General features: G+C 57.0%; 1 protein-coding gene and 1 long non-coding RNA gene across 5 annotated transcripts in view; both read right to left on the bottom strand.

The window, feature by feature from the left end:
- The window catches only part of TSPAN15 (tetraspanin 15), a 44,694-nt gene extending 22,497 nt beyond the window's left edge, over positions 1-22,197 (bottom strand). Inside the window, exon 1 of one of the 4 annotated variants that reach the window (XM_051823851.2) lies at positions 21,962-22,197. In XM_051823851.2, the coding sequence (XP_051679811.2) occupies positions 21,962-22,057 (96 nt within the window). In that variant the 5' untranslated portion in view covers positions 22,058-22,197. The remainder of the gene's footprint in view (positions 1-21,961) is intronic. The other 3 variants (XM_051823850.2, XM_051823853.2, XM_002718443.5) reach the window with 3 other exon arrangements.
- On the bottom strand, positions 4,312-11,503 carry LOC138845376 (uncharacterized). The gene is made up of 2 exons (XR_011382430.1): positions 11,340-11,503; positions 4,312-4,820 (listed from the first exon to the last, which is right to left on the bottom strand). It is a non-coding gene; the product is annotated as an uncharacterized lncRNA (long non-coding RNA).
- Positions 22,198-25,396: the final 3,199 nt, after the last annotated feature.

Below are 25,396 nucleotides of genomic sequence, written 5' to 3'. Positions count from 1 at the left end.
AACTTCTCAGGTCTCCCACACAGGCACAGGGGCCATCTTCTACTGCTTTCCCAAGCCACGAAGAGAGCTGGATCAGAAGTGGAGCAGCCAGGACTTGGACTGGTGCCCATATAGGATGCCGGCACTGCAGGTGGCAGCTTTACCCCTATAGCACAGTGCCGGCCCCTGCCCCTTGTGTCTTGAGCATAGGCCTGAAACCATGGTGGTGTCCCCAGCAGCCAGGATGCTGTCACCAATAGAAACGACATCAGCGTTGGTCTCTTCCGCACACTCAGGATCACTGCAGCATCTGATTCATGACCAGGCCTTGCAACCTAATGCATTGCTAGGGGAGCACACGGCGTGACCACATCACAAACTTGGTTTTACAAAATTTTAATAATTTGATCGCAATGCAATTGGTTTCTTTTGCAGTCCTGTGTACTTTATGCATTTCAATATTTTGTTCTAGGGAAGGGTGCCCAGGCTCCCCCAGAGAGCCAAAGAGGTCCCTGGCACAAAACCAGTGAGGCGCTCCTGGTCTATGTTAGGATGTCATTCCAGCTGTGGACCAGTGTGGGGGCTCAAGGAATGCAAGGGGGTGGGGATTTGGCTCAGCACCTAAGATATCTGCATACCATGTAAGAGTGCTCAGCTTCAGGCCGGCACCTCAGCTCACTAGGCTAATCCTCCGCCTTGTGGCGCTGGCACCCTGGGATCTAGTCCCGGTCAGGGCGCCGGATTCTGTCCCGGTTGCCCCTCTTCCAGGCCAGCTCTCTGCTGTGGCCAGGGAGTGCAGTGGAGGATGGCCCAAGTGCTTGGGCCCTGCACCCCGTGGGAGAGCAGGAGAAGCACCTGGTTCCTGGTTTCGGATCGGCACAGCGGGCCGACAGCGTGCCGTCCGTAGCGGTCATTTAGGGGGTGAACCAATGGAGGGAAGACCTTTATTTCTTTCTCTCACTAACTCTGCCTGTCAAATAAAAAGAAAGAGTGCTCAGCTTCAAGTCCCAGCTCTGCTTCCAATCCCAGTTTCCTGCTAATGCACACCCTGGGAGGCAGCACGTGATGGCTCAAGTACTCAGATCCTTACCACCCACGTGGGAGACCCAGACCAAGTTCCAGGTTCCTGGCTTCCACTCGGACCAGCAGCCCCAGCTGTTGCAAGAATTTGGGGAATGAAACAGCAGATGGAAGATTTAAAGGTAATAATAAATAAAATGAAAACCCAAGAGGGAGGGGCAGATATCAGAACATCAGGATGGGGCCGGCGCTGCGCTGCAGTAGGTTAAGTAGCTGCCTGCGACGCCGGCATCCCATATCGGAGTGCCCTTCTCAAGTACTTGGGAAGGCAGCAGATGATGACCCAAGTCCTGGGGTCCCTAGTGGGGAACCCCAATGGAGTTCCTGCCTCTTGGCTTCATCGTGGCCCAGCCCTGACTACTGCGGCCATTTGGGGAGTGAACCAGTGGATGGAAGATCTCTGTTTTTTTGTCTCTTCCTCTTCCTGTCACTCTGCCTTTTGGATAAATAAATAGATGATAAAATATTTATCACCCTCCCCCACCACCAAAAAAAAGCACCAGGATGGGCCTCCTGGGGGAGCAGTGCTTCTGGGAAGGAGGTGAGAAATGGCTGCCTGCCACCCACTGCCCTTCTGTCCCAAGGTCAATCCTGCCTGACTCTGGCCCAAGCACCCCCCACAGACAGCCACGTGCTCAGCACACTTCTGCCCCAACCTCGCTCCCGCACACATCACCGTGCTGGGAGGAGGCCCAGAGGCAGGGATAGAGACAGGAGCTGGTACTCTGGACCTGCATGTGTTAGCTCCGTGCCCTTGCCCATGTCATGCCTCCCCTCTGGACCCCAATAGTACCGCCCACTGCCACGGACACAGCAGTGATGCTGGGCCAGCATCCTGCCAAGTGCTACCCCTGAGCCACCCTCCTTCCTCTGCACACCCAGGGACCGGACATGCTCATCTCCAGACCAGGAACACAGAGGCTGAGCCACAGAGCGCCCCGAGAGGCCGAGTCATCACAGGCACACCTGTCAGTCCAGCCTGCCCCCGAGGGTCTGAGGCTGCCAGGCCGGGAATTGAACTGCCTGGGGAAGCAGGAGAGGTTGCTCTGTCCTGAAGGGGGCTGGCGAATGCTTATGGAGCCTTCTCCACCCAGGGGCAGGCCCAGGACTTTTCATTACAGATGCTCTCTGCCTTCAGCAAGGAGACACCATCACCATCCAATGCTGTCCAGCACAGTGGCCACCAACCATATGTGCTCACATTTAAGTGAATTAAATCGAAATAAATAAAAGTGAATGGCTGAAACCAACCCGAGCCACACTCCAAGAGCTCACAGGCCACACGTGGGGAGTGGCTACCATACTGGGCATCACCATCGTCATGGGACGTCCTGCCGGCCGGGCTGCATGCTGCAAAGGGACACCAGTCCCCGGCCCACTGCGTCCTGACTACAGCCACCATCGTGTGAGGAACCAGCTCCTCCCAACCCCACCCCCCAGCCAGCTGTTGGAAGAGCAGCAGAGGCTGCCTCCGCTGCCAGCAGGAGCCCAGTCCCTGGTCTTGGTCAACGGAACTTTGCTGTCAGCTCCGCCTTGACCTCCACCCTTCTAAAAAAATGACATAAACTGCAGAGAGCTCGGTTAACTGTAGTCTTGGGCCCAGTCCTCCTGTTCCCTACAGATCTGCCGTGACCACTGTCACACCCTAGGGTTTCACACATGCCTATGCCTGCCCAATTCTCTCTCTCTCTCTCTGCTCCATTGGTCATTCTACTTGCCCCTAAACAAGCCTCCCTTTTGTGATGACCACAGCTTTCCAACACATTGTGGCAACTGGTAAGCCAAGTCCCTCTTCCTGTCTTCAGAAGAGTCCTGGGTATCTTGGGAAGTGGCTTTTTCTACATACTTAAAATATTTATATATTTACTTGAAAGGCAAAGAGACGAGAGAGAAAGAGAGAAAGAAAGAGAGAGAATCTTCCATCTGCTGGTTCACTCCCCAAATGCACACATAGCTGGGACTTGGCCAGGCCAAACCTAGGAGCCTGGAACTCCACCCCAGTCTCCCATGTGGGCAGCAGGGACCCAAGTACTCGGGACAGCACTTGCTGCCTCCGAGGGTACACATTAACAGGATACTGGGATCAGAAGTGGAGTGGAGACTCAAACCCACACACTCCAACATGGAACGTGGGCATCCCAAGCAGCATCTTTTTGTTAAAGACTATTTATTTATGTGAGAAGTAGAGTTACAGAGAGGGGGAGAGACAGAGAGAAAGGTCTTCCATCCACTGGCTCATTCCCCAAATGGCTGCCAACAGCCAGAGCCAGGAGCCAGGAGGAGCTTCGTCCTGGTCTCCCATGTGGGTGCAGGGGTCCAAGGACTTGGCCCATCTTCCACTGCTTTCCCAGGCCATAGCAGAGAGCTGGATCAGAGGAACAGCAGCTGGGACTTGAGCCAGTGCCCATGTGGGATTCTGGCACCGCCGGCAGAGGCCTAGCCCACTCTGCCACAGCGCGGGTCCCCAAAGCAGCATCTTAACTGCTGTACCAAACTCCTACTCCTTCTGTATACATTCTAGAATCACCTTAAAGTTCCATGAAAAGCCCCTCTTGGGGTTGACTAGAAGCACACTGAAGCTACAGACGCCCTGGGGGAGTCCATCAGAGTTTCCCCTCCATGAGCACGGCTCATCTCTCCCTTATTATTTCTTTTTTAAAAGATTTATTTATTTATTCACTTCAAAGGCAGAGTGACACAGGGAAATTTTCCATGGGCTATTTCACTCCACAAGTGGCTGCAACAGTCGGAGCTGGGCCAAAGCAAAGCCAGGAGCCTGGGTCCCCATCTGGGTCTCTCATGTGTGTGGCAGGGGGCCAAACACTTGGACCATCCTCTGCTGCTTTCCAAGGCACATTAGCAGGGAGCTGGATCCAAAGCAGAGCTCCGATATGGGTTTCTGGCATCACAGGTAGCAGCTTGGCCTGCTGCACCACAGCACCAGCCCCATGAGGATTTCTCCATCGACAATTCTCTGCATCTCCCTCAAGCTCTCCTGTGGCTCTGGAACAGCTGGGAAAGACTGGCCGGGGTGTCTCCCCAGCCTCTCGCTGGGCCCACGGAGGATGACATGGCCTTGGGAGAACACACCTCCGCGAGAAGCAGAGTGGGCACCGCTGTCTGCTTTGCCGCCCTCCTGTCGGCAGACACCGATTTAGAAGACGCCCATATGCACACTGCACATTGCAGGCTGTCAGGGAGCGAGGCAGAGAGACAGCCGGCCCCAGTTATTCAATCGGGGCAGAGAGAAGCATTTTATTTTATTTTATTTTATTTTATTTTATTTTATTTTATTTTATTTTATTTATTTGAAAGACAGAGTTACAGAGAGAGGGAGAGAAAGAGAGAAAGGTCTTCCATCTGTTGGTTCACTCTCCAGATGGCCGCAATGGCTGGAGCTGTGCCAATCCAAAGCCAGGAGCTTCTTCCAGGTCTCCCATGTGAGTGTAAGGGCTCAAGGACTTGGGCCATCTTCTGCTATCCCAGGCCATAGCGGAGAGCTGGATCAGAAGAGGAGCAGCCAAGACTAGAAACGGTGCCCAGATGGGATGCCGGCACTTCAGGCCAGGGCTTTAACCCACTGCGCCACAGCGCCGGCCAGAGAGGCATTTCTGATCAGGAGCCACTGCTGACACGCGAAGCACCAGGTAAGAGCTGATCACGCCCAGGGCTCTTCTCGCCCGGCAGCAGGCAGATGGGGGGCGGTCAACAAGGAACTGACCGGGACGTCCTGAGACAAGAGGCAGAGCAGGGACTTCCTCCTGGAGGCAGGAAAGGGCGGCGGTGGGCTGAGTGGCGCAGGATGCGCAGTCTGGTTTCCCGCCCCGGGGCCCAGTGCCTCGGCAGCAGGAATGATTGTGGGCCGTGAGCTCACTGCAGCTGCTTCCAAGCCCAAAGAAGGAGCTCTGCGGTGCTTTCCAGGGCTTAGGAGGAGGGTGACTCACGCAGAATTTGGAAACCATGGAAACAGCCGAGGGAAGAAGGAGAGTCAAAAGCACATTGGCTTCCACCAAGCACCCCTCTCCTCAGCTTTCCTCCCCCCGCCTCTCCAGGACGCCCCACGTGTCTCTCTCTACTTTCTGTGTGTGACCCCAGGGGGCCAGAACCCGCCTCCCACCGCTGGGCAGGGGAGTCTGCAAGTTACCTCCCAAGAGCTCGGCCCTGGGGGGCTCAGGCCAGCCCCCAGCCCAGGCTGACGCATGAGCCAGAGGTCACCCAGAACAGAAGCCAGGGCTCCCCGAGGTGTCCCTGCAAGCCTGGCCCTGGCCAGCTCGAGTCACTGCATACAGGCCCCAGCTCACAACCGGGGCTCCTGCCCGGAACACCCCAGGCTGCTGAGACCGTGCCCGTCACGGCTGCTGGCCGCCCCTAGGAGCCCAGAGGGCCCGGGCTGCCCTCACTCAGACCCCTGAAAAGAAGGCAGACTCACAAGGTGACCAGCGGGCTTTGCCCTGTACGGTGGCCTCTGGTTTAGGCCCTGCAGCTCTGCAGAGCCCAGGGAGTGGTCTGGACAGGGCCTATCCTTTTGCTGACCTAAGGCCTGTCTCTCCCAGAGACCTGCCAGGAGCCAGCACTGCGAGCTCACCTGCCCGACCCCTCTGGGCTGCTCCCACAAAACAGCAGGGAGCCACCCGCAAGGGCACAGGGAGTGGTGTGTGTGTGTGTGTGTGTGTGTGCGTGCGCAGGGGTGAGGAGGGAAGGGAGAGACGCAGGCAGTCCAGCTAGCAGGTAGAGGGGTCTGGAGGCCTTGAAGCCAGCCTGGCTGACATGGGTGTAGGTAAATTGAGGGCTGCCTCCATACCACTTCAAAATGCAATGCTAGGGCTCACTGACTGATCCTGTGAGTGTCCGGTGTGGCTAGTTTTTTTTGTTTGTTTGTTTGTTTTTTGACAGGCAGAGTGGACAGTGAGAGAGAGAGACAGAGAGAAAGGTCTTCCTTTGCCGTTGGTTCACCCTCCAATGGCCGCGGCGGCCGGCGCACTGCGGCCGGCGTACCGCGCTGATCCGATGGCAGGAGCCAGGTACTTATCCTGGTCTCCCATGGGGTGCAGGGCCCAAGCACCTGGGCCATCCTCCACTGCGCTCCCTGGCCACAGCAGAGAGCTGGTGGCTAGGTTTTAATCTTGATTTGGCCCCTAGAGTCCCAAGTTAAGGGTCACACAACAGGCTGGACACGCACCCCGATCATGGTGTCAGGAGGCGGGCCTCACGGGGGGTCCTGAGACCCTCATTCCCGAGAGAGAGGCTTGGCTGTAGCATCCTGGGCGGGCCCTCTGCTTCCTGCCTCTCCCTGAGACCCCTCGTCACAGGAGACGCCTGAGAGAGGACAGAGGTGCCCTCGCTGTCCCCCTTGGATCAAGGCACAAGCTTCTAGCACCGCCTCCTAGAGCAGCCTCAGAAAAGAGGCCAACTGTTCTCTGAAAATCATGAAGCCACGTGACTCTGTCCTCCAAGGCTCCACTAACAGCCCCCCTCCCCCAGGAAGCCTGCCTGGCTCTCCCCAGCCTCAAGAACCTCCCTCCACTTCTGAACACCTGTGAAACCAGCCGTACTGGCATTTACGATTACTGACTATGCCCTCGGACAGACGACTGCAGGAATCTGCAGCCACACACACATCAGCCTTGACCTCGGCACCCTCGCCGTCCACACACAGCGTGCTGCACACGGATGCCCGCAGGCAGTCTGGTGGCTTAGCGCCCGCCACACTCTCCCCACCGAAGCTGGGTGGGACGGGCTGGGGCCCAAGCCCCATCAGAACGGCCCAGCGGAGCACAGTGGCCCTGAACCGAGCAGCTGGGCAGAAGATGCTCCACCTGGCAGGTGTCCGCACGCCTCCCTCCCTCCTCAGTCACCGCGCGGGACGCTGTGGTGCTATTCCCAGAGATCCTGGTTTATCTCCAAGGGCGGGCAAGTCCCTGTGCTGAATCCCAGGGCATCACTCACCGAGTCAACACACACTCAGCACTTAATGAGGATAAGTACACAAATGAACAGGTTAAGACCCAGTTCCTGCCCTCAGAGAGCTTGGCACAGTGAGAGACACACAGGCACACCAAGAAATGTAGCAGAGTCAGGAACACTCTGGGGGTAGAGGTAATCCAGTGCAGGGCCACTGGAGGTGCTAAATCAGATGGGCAGATCAGGGAAGGCTTCCTAGAGGAGGTGACATTTGAACCGAGTCCACTTAACAGACACTCAGGAATTCCTGAGGTGCCCAGAGGGATAGGGGGTTCCCGAAGCCCCTGAAGGGACTACATAGACAGCAAGTCACTGTGGCTGGGACCACGGCCAGGGAGGCTCACAGAAGCCACACTGACCACGAAGGCCAGGTCTCAGCTGAAGCCCAGAAGTCTGTTCATTCATTCATTCATTCGACATCTGTTCACTGGGTGGCTATCCCGCACCGCTGTGGTTTTAAGTCGCTGGTCTTGGTGCTTGTTCTCAGAGCTCCTGTCCACTCTCCGGTATCCCTGAGCCCCTGGAGCTTTGGCCTTGCTGATTATTCACAAATCAAAACAGAGATATATTGTAAGCATGTACTCACTCACTGAGAAACAACAGGCACACGTGTTCACTAGCGAGAGACAGCACACTTGTAACGCAGAAGTAATGCAGTGTAGAAGGAAGTCCTTGCTGCAGAGTGGCACCAGCTCTGCCCAGGCCCTGCCCCGCCTCCCTGGGCAGCCATGGCACAGCCACGGGCCTCAGCCAGACCGGCCTCTCGGACAGAACGCGAGCAGCAAATGCAAACACATTCCCAATTTCCTCGAAAGGGATTCTGGCCTCACGGACCCCCGAAAGGAGACCCTGTCACAGGTCCCTGGGCCCGCTCTGAGGGCCGCTGTTTTGGGAATCGGGGCACAGCTAGAGCCACAAACCAGGCCCGATGTCCCAGCTTTGCAGGCACTTGTGTTCCAGCTGAAGAAATAAATAACAAAATACCTAGTGTGTGACGGGTGCAAGGGCTGAGGACAAAGCAAAACCGGAAAGGGGCTGTGGGCGTGGCCAGGGAAGGAGGCCTTTGGGACCTACAGCAGGGAGGCAGGGACAGAAGCCAAGGCCATGGGAAGTGTCCCAGTGTCCAAGGGAGGGCAAGAGGAGGGGTCGCAGGGGGAAGACAGAGGCGATGGGGAGGGGCCGATCAGGTTGGGGCAGCCTTTTGGGCTTGGCGAGGACTCTGGCTTTTGCTCTGAGTGGATGGAAGGCGCTGGAAGCTTGCAGAGAAGTGAGCTGCTCCGACTGTGCATTTTAAATGAGGGCTCGGCTTGGGGCTAGAGGTGTGGGGGAGGCCAACCAGGAGGCCACTGCAGGGGCCTAGAGGGTGGTGGCGGCGCAGTGGGCACGTACAGGTGGTGAGAAGCAGGCAGGCTCGATGCAAGCTGAGGCTGGAATGAGGAAATCGCTGAATGAATCTGAGAGAGGCGTCACCCGCTCAGGTCAGCTTTCAAAAATTCTTTCGCCATGGCGTGAGCATTGTGGCTCAATGGGTTACATCACCACTTGGGGCACTGGCCGCCCACATCATAGTGCGTGGCTCAAGTCCCGGCTGCTCCACTTCTGATCCAGCTCCCTGCTAATGCTCCTGAGAAAGCAGCAGAAGACAGCCCAAGTGCCTGGGCCTCTGCCGCCCCCGTGGGAGACCTGGATGGAGTTCCAAGCTCCTGGCTTCAGCCTAGCCCAGCCCCAGCCTTTGTGGCCATTTGGGGGGTGAACTAGAGGATGGAAGATTTCTTTCTTTCTCTGTAACTGTCTTCAAAAAAAAAATCTATTGCAAGGCATGAACTGGATTGTAATGCTGGATCCTGTTCTTTTAAAATGTATTATGGGGACTGATGTTGTGGTGCAGAGGGCTAAAGCCCTGGCTTGAAGCCCTGGTATCCCATATGGACCGGTTCTAGTCCTGGCTGCTCTACTTCCAATCCAGCTCTCTGCTATGGCCTGGAAAAGCAGTAGAAGATGCCCCAAGTCCTTGGGCCCCTGCACTCACGTGGGAGACCTGGAAGAAGCTCCTGGCTCCTGGCTTCGGATTGGTGCAGCTCCAGCCATTGTGGCCATCTGGAGAGTGAACCAACAGATGGAAGACCTTTCTCTCTTTCTCTACCTCTCTCTATAACTCTTTCAAATAAATAAAATAAATTTAAAAAATGAAATGTACTATGAAAGATATTCTATGGACAATTGAAGAAATTTTAGTATGGACTAGGTGAAAATGTCACGTGATTATATGCACAAATGTCCTTTTTTCTTTCTAGGAAACACTTTATTTAAATTGTCATCATGTCCACAACTTACTCCACAATGGCTGATGTTACAATTATCTGTCCTAGCCACGGGCCCAGGGTGCTTACGGCATCATTCTTTCACCTCTTCTATATATCTGAAATTCATTTAACAGTAAAAGGTCCACAATGCAAGCAGGCTCTGATCCCATGCCTTCCAGAGGATGTCTGGAGCAGGCCTGAGGTCGCAGACCAGACCAGACCAGCTGCCCGCAGGGAACTCTTGGGGGGCCGCACACTGAGCTGGGCAGCCTCCCCTGGCCTGGAAGCAATGCCCAAGCCAGATGTTTTGTGAGCTGCTCACTGGAGCTAAATACAGGCTCTCCCAGAACCTGTCTATTATGCACCGCAGTGAGCATGACAGGAGGGCTTGGAACAGGCACCCCCTGTGCAGGGGGTGGAGACCGGGAGGGGACACTGCTGTCGCCTGAAATCCCCCTCTCCTGTGCTTGAAGAACATGGGACAAGAGATGAGGCCCACCACAACAACACCTGGCAAGGAGCCCTGGCAGAAAGTGTGGCTGCGCCACCAGGGTGGCCTGGAGGCCTGGGCTGTGGTGAGCTGTGAGCAGCACCTGCCAGCGAGAGGCGCTCCCACCCTGGGGAGCTGTGCGTGCCTGGACAGACCGGCGCCCTCCACGCACCACCTCCTCTCCTCTGTGAGACAGGACTGCTGTGGTCCCTCAGAGGAGCCCTGGCGTGGCAAAGCCGCTCTGAGAAGCGGGAGAGGCTGGCACACATGCTGCAAACCCCTGTCCTTTCTTAATACAAATTTTTTTAAATTTATTTGAGAGGCAGAGAGACAGAGAACTCCCACTGGTTCAGTCCCCAAATGCCCACAGATGTTGAAAGTGGGCCAGGCTGACGCCAGGAGCCCAGAACTCAATCCAGGTCTCCCATGTGAGTGGCAGGAAGCCAACGACTTGACCACCGCTGCCTCCCTCCCGTTAGCAGGAAGCTGAGGTCAGGACCTAGAGCCAGGATCAAACCCAAGCACGTCTACATGGAGTGTGTGCTTCTGAACGACCTGGCTAAACGCCGGCTCCCCGGTTCCTTCTCCACAAGTCAGCAGCACACAGCCTGTGACACAGCCACGAGGGACCACAACACCCAAGTTCCAGAAAGCAGAGAGAAGGAGTAACTGGGAACTTCCACTGTCTCCCGAGCTCCTCTCTCCCTCAGGCCACGCCTCCATCAGGCCACGCCTCCTCTCAGGCCACACCTCCCCTCGGGCCACACCTCCCCACAGGCCACACCTTCCCACCAGCCAGGTTGGCCAGTTACTGGTATTATTAATGACCTGGTCTCTTCCTTTAAACTCTTATTTACTAAAAGTAAACACGACCCAGATCCAAACTAACTGAACTTGCAGGCGTGAGGTGCTGGTTCTCTGTACTACACATGACAGTCAGAACAGACATATTAAACTTTTAAATATCCCCCCCAGGAGCAGACAGATGGCTGCAAGCAAAGCTCATCCCACTACTTGGCAGATGGAGCCCACGGCCGGGGGAGAGGGTGCCACCCCCGGGTCACACGCCAGCCCACAGTTAGCAGCATGAGCAGCTGTGACCGGGTCTCCCGGCTCCCAGGCTCTCCCCACACTGGCTGTCCTCCATCAGCAGGGACAAGGGTTCCCACGCCCCCGTACATCCTTTCCAAAACAAGAAAGGGGGGGGACCTTCTGAAAGACGGAGGGTACCAGCTCCATTTCTCCCGGGAACCCAACCTGTTCCGTCAAGGCTGCTTGCCCCCTCCCCTCCCACACAGGGGTAGCCGGCAGCCCACTCCCTGGGGAGCCCCGGCCCCCACCCCTGGTGGCTGCCCCCACTCCAGTGCCCTTGCTCAGCCAGTAGCCTCGAGGAGAATGGCAGAGCTCCCGGATGCCAAGGGTGTTTGATGAGTGACGAAATGACCCAAGCAGTGGACAAAGAGCCACCCCCCCAGAGTTCCTCCCGCGAGGAGGCAGCAGCTTCCCCGCAGAAGGAAAGCACGCACCTGCATCTCCAGCACGCGCCAGCGAGTGACCAGCGAGTGACCAGCGAGTGACCCGGCGTCTCCGAGCCCCTCTCCCCGGCGCCATCCAGGCAGTAACAGAGCCCGGGCAGAGGACCGCTGTAGGATCCCACACGAGGCCGTCGGGAAGGCACTGGGCCCGAGCACCACCAACACAGGATGCCGTGAGAGAACAGCCAGGCCACAGAGGGCGGTGTGGGGGAGGAGGGCCAGTCTGGCTGAAAGGTCATAACTTTTTTTTTTTTTTTTTTGACAGGCAGAGTGGACAGTGAGAGAGAGAGAGACAGAGAGAAAGGTCTTCCTTTGCTGTTGGTTCACCCTCCAATGGCCGCCGCGGCTGGCGCGCTGCAGCCGGCACACCGCGCTGATCCGATGGCAGGAGCCAGGTGCTTCTCCTGGTCTCCCATGGAGTGCAGGGCCCAAGCACTTGGGCCATCCTCTACTGCACTCCCGGGCCACAGCAGAGAGCTGGCCTGGAAGAGGGGCAACTGGGACAGAATCCGGCGCCCTGACCAGGACTAGAACCCGGTGTGCTGGTGCCGCTAGGTGGAGGATTAGCCTATTGAGCCGCGGCGCTGGCCCATAACTTTTATTTATTGATTTGAGAGGCAGAGAAACAGATAGAGGGAGCTCTCCCATTTCTGGCTCATTCTCCCAAACGCCCTCCAAGAGCCAGGGCACTCCATCCAGGTCTCCCACGTGGGAAGCAGGGACCCAGTTTACTTGAGCCATCACTGCTGCCTCCCAGAGTATGCGTTAGCAGGAAGTGGGGTCACGAGCTGGCGCCAGGAATCAACCCCGGGGTACTCTGATGTGGGTCACACACCAGGCCAAGCACCTGCCCTAAGAATCAAGCTTAATTCCATGTGAGGCCAGCACCAGAGGAGACCACACAAGGAGGGGGGAAGACACAAGTAGATGAGAAACAGGGCCCCGGCCCACCTTGGGGTCTTTGGGCCCCTGAACAACTCCGGCTCTTAGGGTATTTCTCCCAGGAACGTGAGTCCATGCTCCTCAGGGACTGAAGGGGTCAAGTGGCCACTGCCGCATTATGGGAGCTCTGAGCCTGACTCTGTCTAAACCCCCAGCCAGAGCCCCCTGGGAGGCGCTGGCCAGGTCCATCTGCTATGACCACAGGCCTCTGCAGCGGCACCCTGCTAGGACTCAGCGGGTGCCAGCAGAGCAGGGACAGGGACGGGGCTGCCATGGCTGTCCTGCAGCCCCGCACAGGGTCAGGCAAGCCTGCCCTCTACACCCCTGGCCAGAGGTTGAGTCAGAAGCGAGCCAGGGTTCCAGCCTTGCCAAGAATGTTCTTTCCATGAGAAGTCCCCCATCAGGCTCTGTCCTCGGGCGCTGCAGCAATGGCATTCACGGTGTGGACACTTACTAGAGAGGCTGCCGCTGGGTGGAAGCCCGGAGTGGTATCCACTGTCCACTGCGGGTTGCCCACTGGTGAGTTTTAGGACCAGGCACGCTTGCCGAGTGGCCTGGCTCGGTTCCTCCTCTCAGACACCCTCCACAGCCCCTCTGAGCAAGCAGCTACAATTTATGTAAAGTAATTTTTATTTATTTTCCATGTGAAAGGTAGAGAGACAGAGACATATAGAAAAAGATCTTCTAACCATGGGTTTACTCCTCAGATGCCTGCAACGCCAGGGCTGGGAGAGGGCGAAGCTGGGTGCCAGGAGCTCCATCCAGGTCTCCTGCATGGGTGGCAGGGGCCCAAGCACTTGGACCATCACCTGCTGCCTCCCCGGGGTGCATTAGCTGGAACTGGAAGTGGGGGCAGGCACTCCCACACGGGGTGCAGGTGCTTACCCAGGAGTTTCAGCTGAACTGTGCCACCGAGGCCCTTCCTCAAAGCTCAGGTACTTGCTCCTGTTTTGCACGTTCCTTCCCATGCTCCTTGCAAGGGGCGGTCCCTGGGAGAGGTGTGCGGGCCCTGGGGCCTTACTCCCTGGAGGTGTGGCTGTTTCCTGCTCAGGGCTCCCTGCGCCCAGCCTTCAGTGCAGTCCACAGAAGAACGGGGTGTTCAGGGCCCTGTCCTGTTGCCCCACCCCCACCCCAGCAAGGCAACCCGGCAAAGCAGAAGGGGTTTGCATTTAGTCCTAGGGCTGTCTAGCAAACAATCGCCAACAGGGTGGCTGAAGACAACAGTGTACATTTATCCTGGAGGCCAGAGTGAGAAGTGAGGGGGTAAGCAGGGCCGCAGGCCCTCGGAGGCTCTGGGGAGAGCCCTGCCCTGTCCCATCCAGCCTGCGCGCGCCTCCGCCTTCCCCTCCGAGCGTCTGTGTCAGAGCACAGACAGCAGGGAGCCTGTCCCAGTGTAACTGGTAGGTGGGGCCTGGCCTCGCGGCACCCACCCCTGCACCCCCAGCCACCCCTACAATCTCCCACACTGCACCCAGCCAGGCCAAGGACAGGAAATGGGATGGGGTGGTCACGTGACAGAAGAGACATCCTGGGAGGGACTTCCAGCCACCTGGGAGTTGGAGGCTCCCCGCTCTCCCCCGGGCAGGAAGAAGGGAGGGCTCCAAACAGGAAAAACAAGCATGGACGGGGTCAAGGCTGCTCTCCTTCCACACCAGGCACGCATCGGCCTCCCTGCAGGAAGTAGGCCCTTTCGGGAGAGACAGAAACTCAAAAAGCACCACATTCTCTTTGGTGAAATCCTCTCGACTCAGCATGGGCGTGAAGGGCACATCTCAAACAAGGCACTTCCTTCTCTGGGCCTCAGTCTTCCCTTCCATAAAATGGGCCAAGAGCTCCTGTCCTGCCCGGCTCACTGGGCTGCTCTGAGGGTCCAGGGGGGTGCAGCCAGGAGGCAAGGCCAGCGTGCACAGCGGCGACTGGCACTCACCCGAGGCCCTCTCCAGCGCACTCCTCTCCCTCATGCACAGAGAAGCCTCACTCTGCAGCCAGAAGCTACCGGAGCAGGGCCCTCCCACTCCCAGGCTCCTCTCTGCTGGGCCTCCAGGCCCCTCTAGCCCTCTGCGGCCTCCCCGGGCCTCCCAGGCAGCCTGGCTCACCATGGCCTCTGCTGCCTCATCTCGACTTGCCCCCTCTCACGTGCGGACCTCTGTGTGGGGAAGGTGACACCTTAGACCAGAGAGTAGAACTCGGGGCTGACAAAGGTATCGCCTTGACCGCCATCCTCCTGACGCCCCCCCACCCCGCTTCATCACACCCTGCCCCAGGCGCCCAAAATGTGTCTCCCCGGCCTGTTTCTCCCGCGCTAGGACCAGCTCTCAGAGCCTTGCAGGGCGCTGCTCAGAGTGCCTGATCAGAGCCCGCAGGCCTACCGCGCGACCCACAGCCTCCCCTGGCACACCACCGCAGCCCGAGGACGAAGGCACAGGAAGGGCCCAGTGCCTGCAGAAGGCCACGTGCACCTCTGTGGCCAAGGGCACAGCCACCACCAGGGGCTCAGGCCGGCAGAGCATCTCCCACAGAAAGCGGCCCCTCCAGCAAGAGCGACTCCAGAGGCTCGGGCACACCCATGTCCCCAGCTGCCCAAGCCATGCGAGGCTCCTGGGACAGGCTCCTCCTCCTGTGGACCCCGGAGCTCCCCTGGGGCTCTGGCATCGCTCATCTCCCAGGAGCCTTCCTGCAGCCCTCAGGGGACTCCATCCACGAGAAGTCCAGGGGTAGCCGGGAGAGCTGGCTCTTGATCCAGGTGGCCCTGCCTCCAGGTCCTGGACTCCCCTCTGGGTTACCTGGACACGAAACTCCTCATCCAACAAGGCCCCAGCCTACCTCTCCATCCACCCACAACTCAGCCCCCTGCGGGCTTCCTTCTCACTCCCTGCCACTCCCACCCACCCCCCACTCCTCAATTTCCTCCTTAGCCAGTGATGCTTATTTACTGGTTGGCCTGCACTAAGCCTGTTTTGTTGTTCCCTGTCACAGGGAAAACTCCTTGTGCGATGAACACACCAGCTGTCCGCACCCCAGGGAGCAGGCCTGCTCAGGATCGGGCACTCCTCCCTGCCCACAAGACGGCCAGTTAGGCCCAGCATTGCAGTGCAGCAAGTTAAGTCACCACCGACGATGCCTGTACCCCATATGAATACAGGTTCAAGTCTTGGCTGCTTCACTTCCATTCCAGCTCCCCGCTAACGTGCCTGGGAAAGCAGTGGAGGATGACCAAAGTACTTGGGCCCCTGCACCCACACTGGGGACCCAGATGAAGCTCCTGACTCCTGGCTTCAGCCTAGTCCAGCCCTGGCTGTTGTGGCCATTTGGGAAGTGAACCAGTGGATGGAAGATCTCTCTCTCTCTATGCCTTTCAAATAAATAAAATACATTAAAAAAAAAAAAGTCCATTCAAACCCATTTGTGTACAGAAGTTCTCTCTGGAAAGACTTTTTTTTTTCCCCAACCTCCTTTGTCCCAGTTTACCCAGGAGATCTCTTGCCCCTGTGAGTGCGGCAGGCTGGTACAGAAATGTCATTATCAGCCTCTTATCTGCTTTGCTCCAAGCCCCACCCCAGGGTGGCAACGTGAGTCACCCAAGAAGAGAGGTGGGGACAGCGGGCAGCAGGGCAGGTGGCTTTTCCTGCTGCTCCAGGAACCAAACAACCCAAGGTGGCAAGGTCCAGGCCCGCAGGTTACAGCAACCCCTCCCCTGCCAGAACTCCGCACCAGGGGCCAAGGAGGCTTCTCCAGGCCTGAGTCTGCCTCCAGGAGCCAGACTGGGGAGCGAGCTGAGGCTTTCCCACAGAGCTCTGCGGCTGCAGTCCTGAGTCAGGGGTCCAGGGCCAGGTGGGGGGAGGGGAGGGCCTCCCGGGGCCCAGGACAGGCTGTGACATCACGTCTGACTGCCCATTAGGCACGGCTGGCCACTTCGCCCAAAGGAAGCTGCCCCACTTTCAGCTTGAGTTTCACTGTTTTCTCTTTGAAAATGGGCCTGGCCGATGAATCAAGCACAGTTGGAAAAATAATAAGGAAACAAAATGCCGAGATCCAGGTTCAAGGAGCAGTGCAGGCTGGGGGATGTGCACTGTGTAGAAGAGCCGCCCTCTCCCCGGGAGAGAAGGGTCCTGAATTGCTTGGATTTTTGTGTAACCAGGTGCACGTATTATTTTCACTAAAACAGTGAGGCTCTTTTCAAAAGTAAAAATCTCCTGCTGAAAACTAAATCCACTTTCTTTTCTGTTCGGTTTCAGTCTTGCTTCACTGGGGAGCTGAGGGGCAGGGTAGAGGCCTGGGTCCTTTTCCCTCCCTCTGATACCAGGAGGGAGTATCTGTGGGGGCTGGAAAGGTCAAGGGGACTCACTGAAGAAACCACAGAGAGGCAGCAGAGTCCGGTCTTGGGCTGTCTCTCCAGGCCTCTGGTTCTCCAGGGTAAAACTTACAGGATGCACGAGAGGAGTCTTGAAGCGCCCGTCTCGTTCTGTCTACGGCTTTGCACACTGAGGGCAGGAGGAGGGTGGAAAAGGATGGCTGACCTGCAAGGAGTTGACGGAGTGCCTGCCACGTGCCAAGGGTCATGTGCCAAGCCATCTCACCTCCTCAGCAGCTCCTACAGACAAGGAAACTGAGGCACATGGAAGTCTGGGCCCATATCACTTAACGCAGTAGCACCAGAGCTGGGATTTGAACCCAAGCTGTCTTGCACGGAGTCCACTCTAAAAAGAATCCCAGGCCAAGCTCTGCTAAGCAGGTGCATTCTCGGAGAAGGCAAGAGGTTCACACTACCCCTGGCACGCACCTCCTCCACCACCTACCCACTCCCACTCCCTGCTTCCCAGCCCCTCCACCCCCACCAAGTTCTGTTCCTCTTGGTTAGTCGACACCCCCAGCCCCAGTATCCCTACCCTATCAATCAGGCAACAGGCCCAGTGCTTTCTACAGAGCCAGGGGCTCCCTGAGGAGCTCAGCCCATGGTGTACATCCAAGGCCTCAGCAAACCTGACCGCTGCTCGCCTCTGCCCTGGGGCTGGAGCCCTGCCCTATATGCACAGGCGGGACTCATCACCATGTGCGCCTACTGGATGCCCAGCCCCAGGCCTGGCGCTAGAAGGAGACGAATGGACCCCACCCCTGACCTCCAGGAGCCTGCAGGCCAGCAAGGAAAGCAGAGCGTAACCAGATCTCTAGGATACCCTGGGCACTGCTAAAATTAGCAGCGTGTCCGCAGCAGTCTGAGGGCAGCTGTGTCAGCGTGGGAGGAAGAGGCGGGGAGTCCCTCTGGGTGGGCTTCTTTCTCAGGGAGACATCTGAGGGACGCAGGGGACACTGGGCTGAGACTGAGGAGACCAAGTGATCCAGAAATATGCCCTCGGGACCCTGGGTCCCCTCTCTAAAAACAAGAGGCCCCCGGTGGGGCCTGGACGTCACTGTCTCATTCACACACCCACAGATGAAGAAGTTCTTGTTCAATTCCCTCTGACCGCTCTGGCCACACCCGGGAGTCAGTCTTGGTTTTGGTGCTAGTTTGTCCTTAAGGTGCTCAGCCCTTGCCCACCTGCCTTCTGAGCTGAGATGGGTGTCAGGGCCATGGCCTTCAGCACATACAACATTTTCATTAGGATTTCAAGACCGTGTCTTGCTTTCCTTGCACTATATTTACTTTAACTGCTACCTGCTAGCTGTGACGAGAGGTGTCGGACTCCCACTGGTGGTAGTGATAGAATGCCTCCTTTAAAAATTAAATTTAAAAAGCCACTTTAGGGCCGGCGCTGTGGCGCAGCGGGTTAATGCCCTGGCCTGAAGCGCCAGCATCCCATATGGGTGCTGGTTCGAGACCCAGCTGCTCCACTTTCAATCCAGCTCTCTGCTATGGCCTGGGAAAGCAGTAGAAGACGGTCCCAGACCTTGGGCCCCTGCACCCACGTGGGAGACAGGGAAGAAGCTCCTGGCTCCTGGCTTCGGATCGGTGCAGCTCCGGCCATTGTGGCCAATTGGGGAGTGAACCAGAGGATGGAAGACCTCTCTCTCTCTTTCTCTGCCTCTCCTCTCTCTGTGTAACTCTGACTTTAAAATAAATAACTAAATCTTTTAAAAAAAAGTCACTTTAAAGAAATATCTAAAGTGGGCAAGCACTGGCACATCAATTAAGAAGTTTCTTGAAAGGTGCACAGCCCATACTCCAGTGCGTGGTTGAGTCCCAGCTCAGTTCTGATCCAGCTTCCAGTTAACACACACCCCAGGAGGCAGCAGGTGGCCAAGTTCTTGGGTCCCTACCACTCATGTAGGAAACCCAGATTTAGTTCCAGGCTCTTGGCTTCACTCAGCAATGGCCCAGCTCCAGCTATTGCAGGCATTTGAGGGGTGGGGGTGTGTGTGAACCAGTGGATGGAAGATTTCTTCCTGTCTCTGTCCCTCTGGCTTTCAAATAAATAAATTTGTAAAAGATTTATTTTATTATTTATTTGAAAGTCAGAGTTACACAGAGAGAGGAGAGGCAGAGAGAGAGAGAAAGAGAGGTCTTCCATCCGCTGGTTTACTCCCCAATTGGCCACAACAGCCAGAGCAGCACCAATCTGAAGCCAGGAGCCAGGAGCTTCTTCTGGGTCTCCCATGCAGGTGCAGGGGCCCAAGGACTGGGGCTATCTGCTGCTGCTTTCCCAGGCCATAGCAGAGAGCAGGATAGGAAGTGGAGCAGCCAGCACTTGAACTGGCGTCCATATGGGATGCTGGCACTGCAGGTGACAGCTTTACCCGCTAGGCCACAGCACCTGCCCTTCAAATAAATAAATTTTTTAAAAGAAATATATAAACAATATTACAATGGATATAAACTCTACATAGGTATACTTAACATCAAAATTTTAAATGTGCTACAAAACACATCAAAGCAGTTTTACACTGCTGGATGCTCTAATGGCAATCACCACTGATGAGAAGGGGTCGTGTCTGGAAGAGGGCAGGAGGGGCTCTTACCTCCACTACCCACGCTGCTGGTGGACCCAGTGGCTGACGGTCCAAGCTCATGTACTTTGTGGGAACTCCGCAGGCCGTGTTCACTTGTGATTGGCACGTTTCTGTTTGTGTGTTGTACATTCACACACCCTGCAACCCGGCCCCTCCACTCCAGGAATTAGCCTGCAGACCCACACAACTATGCAAAGGGACACATCGGAGGATTCTTGCTGCATCACTGGCCTCAGTAACAAACGACTGGAAACAGCCTCAGGGGTCCCCAGCCAGGAACTGTAAATTTTGGCAGAGCTCAATGTCCATGCAGTTATGAAACAAAACGAGGCAGCCCTTGTCAGATCTTCAAACTGCATGTGGGTTTAAATATAAATAAAAAAGTAAGAGGCTGGGGGCTAGCCACAGCTCTGTGCACAGTGCACTGTCCTGTGCGGGAGGAAATAGAGAGAGACAAATGCCTGTGCCTGGTCATTCTTTGCTTGGATAGCTCAGGTAAGAACCACAAGAAGCCCCCCACCAGATTAGGGGCGGCCAGGAAAGAAGAGCGAGGGGCAGACCTGTCACGGACCACCAAGCTTTGCTCCTGGATTACCTACCATTCCCATGTGTTTCCTATCAAGGATAACTTCTAAAGCAAACAGCCTTACAGAAGGTATACGGCCTTGGGGAAACACAGCCCCCTCCAGACCCAGGATGAAAGTGTTAGGGCTTCGGGCGTGTAAAGGAGGTAACCCTTGCCCTCCTCCCGCTTCTCCCGAGGACAGCACTGCAGATAATGGGCTTTCCTGTAAGTGGTTTCCAATTAATAGCAGACTCAGTCCAGGACAAATTACTCACTCAACTGAGCCCCGCCCTGCAGGCACACTCTGGCACCTGGGGCTGCTCTGGCAGAGTGCTTGGCATGGGTGGGGAGATGGGTAAGCAGAAATACTTCCAGGGATGGGAGGCGAGGGTCGGGAAAGGCAACCTTGGCTGGCTGAAAGCAAAGGATTTTGAGTCCTGCCCTGCCCCTCTAGAAGCGAAGCGAGTGGGCGGTGACAGAACAAAGCCTGGAAAAATCAAGTTCCATTTTGTTGTCTACATCTTTCGCCTTTGTCTTGCACTTGTCTTGCTCAAGCATCACTAACCCTACTGCCAATCCAGTGAGGGGCAGAGCAGGGTATCACCCATTTCACAGATGAGAAAATGGAGGTGGCCTTCCCCTTCTTACCTTCCCATCCACCTACCTTAGCCTTTCCTTTCCATTCTGACCCACAGCCAGACAAGGGGCAGCAAAGAACCCCTGGGAATGAAAGGGACCTACTGGAAGACCACCTGCCTTGCAACTTTCAATCCACATTAGTTACCTGGAGAGCTTCAGCAAATTTTAAAATTACCTATGCCAGGGCCCAACAATCTGAAGATCCCCCCCCCCCACTTCATTCTGATGCAAACTTGAGTGAGAACCACTGGACTACAGCTAAAATCACCACACCCAGCCTCCCAAGAGCTTCTGCCAACAGGTCCTTGCACCATCCTCAGGCCCTCAGCCATCCTGCTCACCTCTCTTCCACACTACCTGGAGTCAGAGCACCGGCCTGAAGCTGCCCCAGGCGAGTGGTCTAGATGGAAAAGTCAGTTAGCACTTCTGCAGCCAAAACTTCAGCCTACGTCTCCCCAGTGAGGCAGGACTAGAATCGGGATCTCCAGCCTGCCAGGCAAGGTCACACCCATGAGGCACAGGTGCAAGCCAGGTTAGACGGCAAATCCAGCAGCTCCAGGCAGCAGAACAGACCCAGAGAGAGAGCTACGGAACTCGGGGTGTCAGTGAATCCCCCAACCCAGGACCCTGGGCAAGTCTGCCCCTGAGGCATCCTGGGGGCAGGGGTGGCGCAGATTCCTCGCCCAGCCTAGTCCCAAGTGGCCTGATGGGAACCCAGGGCTCCTCGGGCCAGCTTGCACCACCAGTGTCCAGACTGCCTGCTCACATTCTCTGGAGCTCTCTAGAGCTGCTCTCTGGGCTGAGTTGCATTCGATCTCCACAGGCATCCTAAAAGTGGGAAATAATTATGGTCTGCAGAAGAGGAAACTACGGCCCAGAGGGATGAAGTAACTTCCCCGAGGTCACTCAGCCAGAAAGTGGGAAGGGCAAGATTTGAAGCCTGGTCCATGTCCAACCACGGCCGCCCTGCCCCCTCGCAGGACCAAGGGGAAGTGGAGCCCAGGAGCAGCGGCATAGTGACTGAGCCCCCAGGAGCCGCCCAGCCTTCGTCTAGGGGACTCCATGCACATCTTCCTTGCACAGGGACAGCGTCTAGCTCCGAGGCATCCCAATAAATAGTGCTGAACAGACCCGGAACCCGAGTCTCCCAAGCCCGACCACCAAGTTGACCCCTTCTCCACAGGCGGACCGGGAGACCCTCAGAAACGCTGAGCCTCCCGGGCCGCCCCTCTGAGGCCCCGCGCACTCGCCAGGTGACCCCGGCCGCTCATCAGGTGCACACAGGTGAGCCGCGTCGCGCACGATGGGCGACGGACTCAAACACTCCCGACCGGGCACGGGGCGGCTGAAAGGAACCAACGGCTGAGCTCCTCAGGCAGAATTTCCCAGTCGCCAGGGAGAGCGGGACAAGGAGCCAGCGAGCGCTCCGGCGCCTTCCCTGAAGCGGCTCCGTCTGGACCCAACTCCAGGGCGGGGTTGGGGACCCCCACACCCAACGCTGGGCCCCGCTGGAGTCACTTACCCAGAACACCGTGGAGTAGATGATGAGCGAGAACTTGAGCCAGAGGTAAGAGAAGCGAGCGCAGTAGCGCACCTGCTCCGAGTCCCCGCGGGGCATCCTGGGCGCTCCCCGCGCGGGGCGCCGGGGCTCCCCAGCTCGGGCTCGGTCCCTCCGCCGCCGACCGAGGCCCCACCTGCGGCTGTCCGGCTGCGCGCCCGGTCCCCGGCGCTCTCTCCCGGACTGACACGGGCGCGCCTCAATCACTGACCCTGCCCGCGAGCCTGCCAGCCCCGGTGGCCAATGGGAGCGAGCCAGTGGTCCAGCCTCTGGGAGGGGGCGGGCCGGGGCGGGGCTGTGGCCGTGGACTCTAGAGGAGATGGAGGGAGGGGAAGGGGAAAGGGTTTTGCAAAAGAGGTAGCGTGCAGCTCTGGAGGCGCCGCTGCTGCCGGCGCGGAGGTGGCGCGTGGAGAAGGGGGACGAGAGGTGAGCTGGGGCGACGGCCAGCGCTCGGCGGACACGGAGATTCAGCTGCTGCCGCCAAGAGGGCGGACTGTGGAAATGGGAGCGGAATGAATTGCTCAGGTGTTAAAAGTGCACGTGAGCAGTAGGAAATTGGGGGTGCCCAGCCTCCATATGCAGAGCGCTGTGTCCTGGAGCGTGTAGGGACCGCAGCGGGGCAGAGCTGGAATCCGGTTCCTCCTACACCAGGGCTGCTCCAGGCCTTTCCCCAAGAGATGTTGGAAATTCCCTTCTTCGAGGCCCCCAGGGGCTTCCTGGAAGCCATCCCCTAGCCTGCACCCAGCTGAGGTCAGCAGCCCCTCCCTCGCCCACTCCAAGCCCGTGCCCAGCAGAGCACCTTGGGGCCTGGCCCTTCTACCTGGGGCCATAGGTGGCTGTGAGTCTGTCTCCCCTGCTCGCTGGTCTCGGTTTTACTCAACGATTGTTTTTCGTCTCCCAGGTTTTGCTCAGGTGGGGGCTTGGGAGCCAGGCCATCTGTGTTTGTGGCATTCAGTAATTAAATGCGTGGCTCAGAGGTCAGGAGCTCCAGCAGTGCTGGGTGGGATCCCTGCTGGTGATTTCAGGAATAGCACCCCTGTCGAAGCCCCCTGCCCTGGGCTCCTGAGCCAGGGCAGACTCACAAAGAGAAGCAGAGGGACAGAGGCAGAGAGACAGAGACCAGAGCTGGAAGAAAGTAAGGGGGTGAGGGCGGGAGGCGATGCCCTGTCTGGAAGAGTAAAAGGAAATGGGTTTGCTGTTACAAATGGAGCCGGGCCTGCAGATGGAAGCAGGGGCTGATGCAAGTCTCCCTCGGATGAGTAACCCAGGGCCAAGAGGCCAGCCCGGCAGTGTTCTGAGTTGGCCTTTCTGCCCTCTGCGGAGGAGAACCAACTTGTGGCTCACGTTTGGGGGCCAGTACACCACCCAGGCCTGCTCTCACTCCCGGAGGGGCTAGCCTAGGGGCCTGCTGCCCTCCCTAGCCCTTGGAAAATCAGCTTAGCGCCCTGCCCCCTCCAGGGTCCCCCAGCCATCCTTCTGGCCCCTCTGGCCGGGGGCACTTTCTCTCATCTATCAGCTATTCTGGGGTGACACAAAGACCTCCCAGCAAGCCCTCTCAGCTCTCCTTCAACCCCCATAAAATGCCCTGCGGGCTGAGGGGGCTGGTCCTGCCGAGGGAGCCTGGCGCTCTTTGGAGCTGGCGTGGCTTTGCCCGGCTCCCAGCCTCCTTCACTGTCCTCCCACCCACAAGGGCGCTCAGAGCCACAGCTGCACACATGGAGAGCTCAGAAGCACACCTGTGCTCCACTCCCACCCACCCCCTCCCCGTGCCAGGAGCTCCAGGCTGGGGTCACAGGCCTGGTGCCAATCCTGGTTTTACCATGACTTTGTGGTGGGACCGTTGGGATGTGTGACGCACAGAAGCGAATGTGACCCTGGCTGCTGTTAACTATGTCTTCTCATATCCCAGCCCCATCCTGCTCAACACAGAATCTCTGCCAACGGGGACCTGAGGATCAGGATTTTTTTTTTTTTTTGAAAGATTTATTTATTTATTTGAAAGGCAGAGTTACAGAGAGGCAAAAGCAGAAAGAGAGAGAGAGAGAGGTGTTCGTCCACTGGTTCACTCCCCCAAATGGCCACAACAGCCGTAGCTGCGCTGATCCAAAGCCAGGAGCCAGGAGCTTCTTCTGGGTCCCCAACGTGGGTGCAGGACCCAAGGACTTGGGCCATCTTCCACTGCTTTCCCAGGCACATTAGCAGTGGAGCAGCCGGGATGCGAACCGGCGCCCATACAGGAAGCTGGCACTGCAGGCGGTGGCTTTACCCACTATGCTGCAGAGCCGGACCCAGTCAGGATGATCTTAAATCTCCCCAGGTAATTTCTCAAGTGCAGTCAGGACTGGGCCTTCCTGGTGCTGGAAGCAGTCACGAGAGCGAGGCAGTCAGGTGGCTTGCTCAGCGGTCCTCTGGAGTGCCAGAAAATGTTTAGAAATTGGCTGGGAAGTCGGGCAGGGCTGTGATCAATTTCCACAGTGTAAATACTTCCCCTGTGTCACATTGCAAGTTGCCAACTTGAAACCCTTGAATCTGGGAGTTAAGAAGAGGCGTGCCCAGTCTTGAACAGCCAGCTCAGTATCTCGGTCCCCACGGAGGCTCTACTGATAGCACAATGGATGAGTGGCGAAATCCGCAGCTTGTTAATGAGAATAATTAACATAACAGCTATGATTCATGAGCTCTCCTTTGGAGAAAAGATACATAGGCCGGCTAAGATAGTTGAGATGTCACTCATTCCATATTCAGAGACTCGGGAAGCTGCCGGTTCTCATTTAGGAAAGATGCTCTGGCTTAAATCCTTCGGGGGCCTCTGACCCGAGGTGTTCAGCTGCAGCCGTCCCTCTGACCGAGCGCTGCCCCTCGGATGCTGTCATTTCCTCCAGCAGATACATCCTGCGAGACGGCCGAGCTCCTAAAAGTGCAGAGAGCTGGGCCTCGGTTGATTTCACAGAAGAGGTTGTAGGAACCGGTTCTGTGACTACTCACTAATAAATGTTTCTTCTATGGAAATTTGCATGGGCAGCAGAATTTGTTCTGAGATCTGTTTTCCTGATAACTTGGCAGAGAGATTTAGAGAAAACATCTAACCTTTGCCTTCAGTGGCTACTGTGGTTTATGAATAAGGACTTAAGGACAGTACACGACCGACTTGGCTTGAGTAAGCTGGTACCCATGCTGCTGAGCAGGTGATTCTCTGCCTCTGTTTCTCCTTCTGTGAGGCAGTGGGGTTGCCCTGTTTCTTTCCAGCTCCAGTGACCTTAGCTATAATCCTCGGTCAGCAGATCAGCTAGCAGGTGTAGACTGAGCTTCTACTCTGAGCGAAGTCCCGCCTGGGCTCCGAGGAGGTGGCTTCACACAAGACAGACAAGAGCTATTCCACTTAGGAGACACACACGTGAA

Source organism: Oryctolagus cuniculus, chromosome 15, assembly GCF_964237555.1.
Source record: "Oryctolagus cuniculus chromosome 15, mOryCun1.1, whole genome shotgun sequence".
Lineage (NCBI taxonomy): Eukaryota > Metazoa > Chordata > Mammalia > Lagomorpha > Leporidae > Oryctolagus > Oryctolagus cuniculus.
This window is presented reverse-complemented; position numbering and strand designations above follow the sequence as displayed.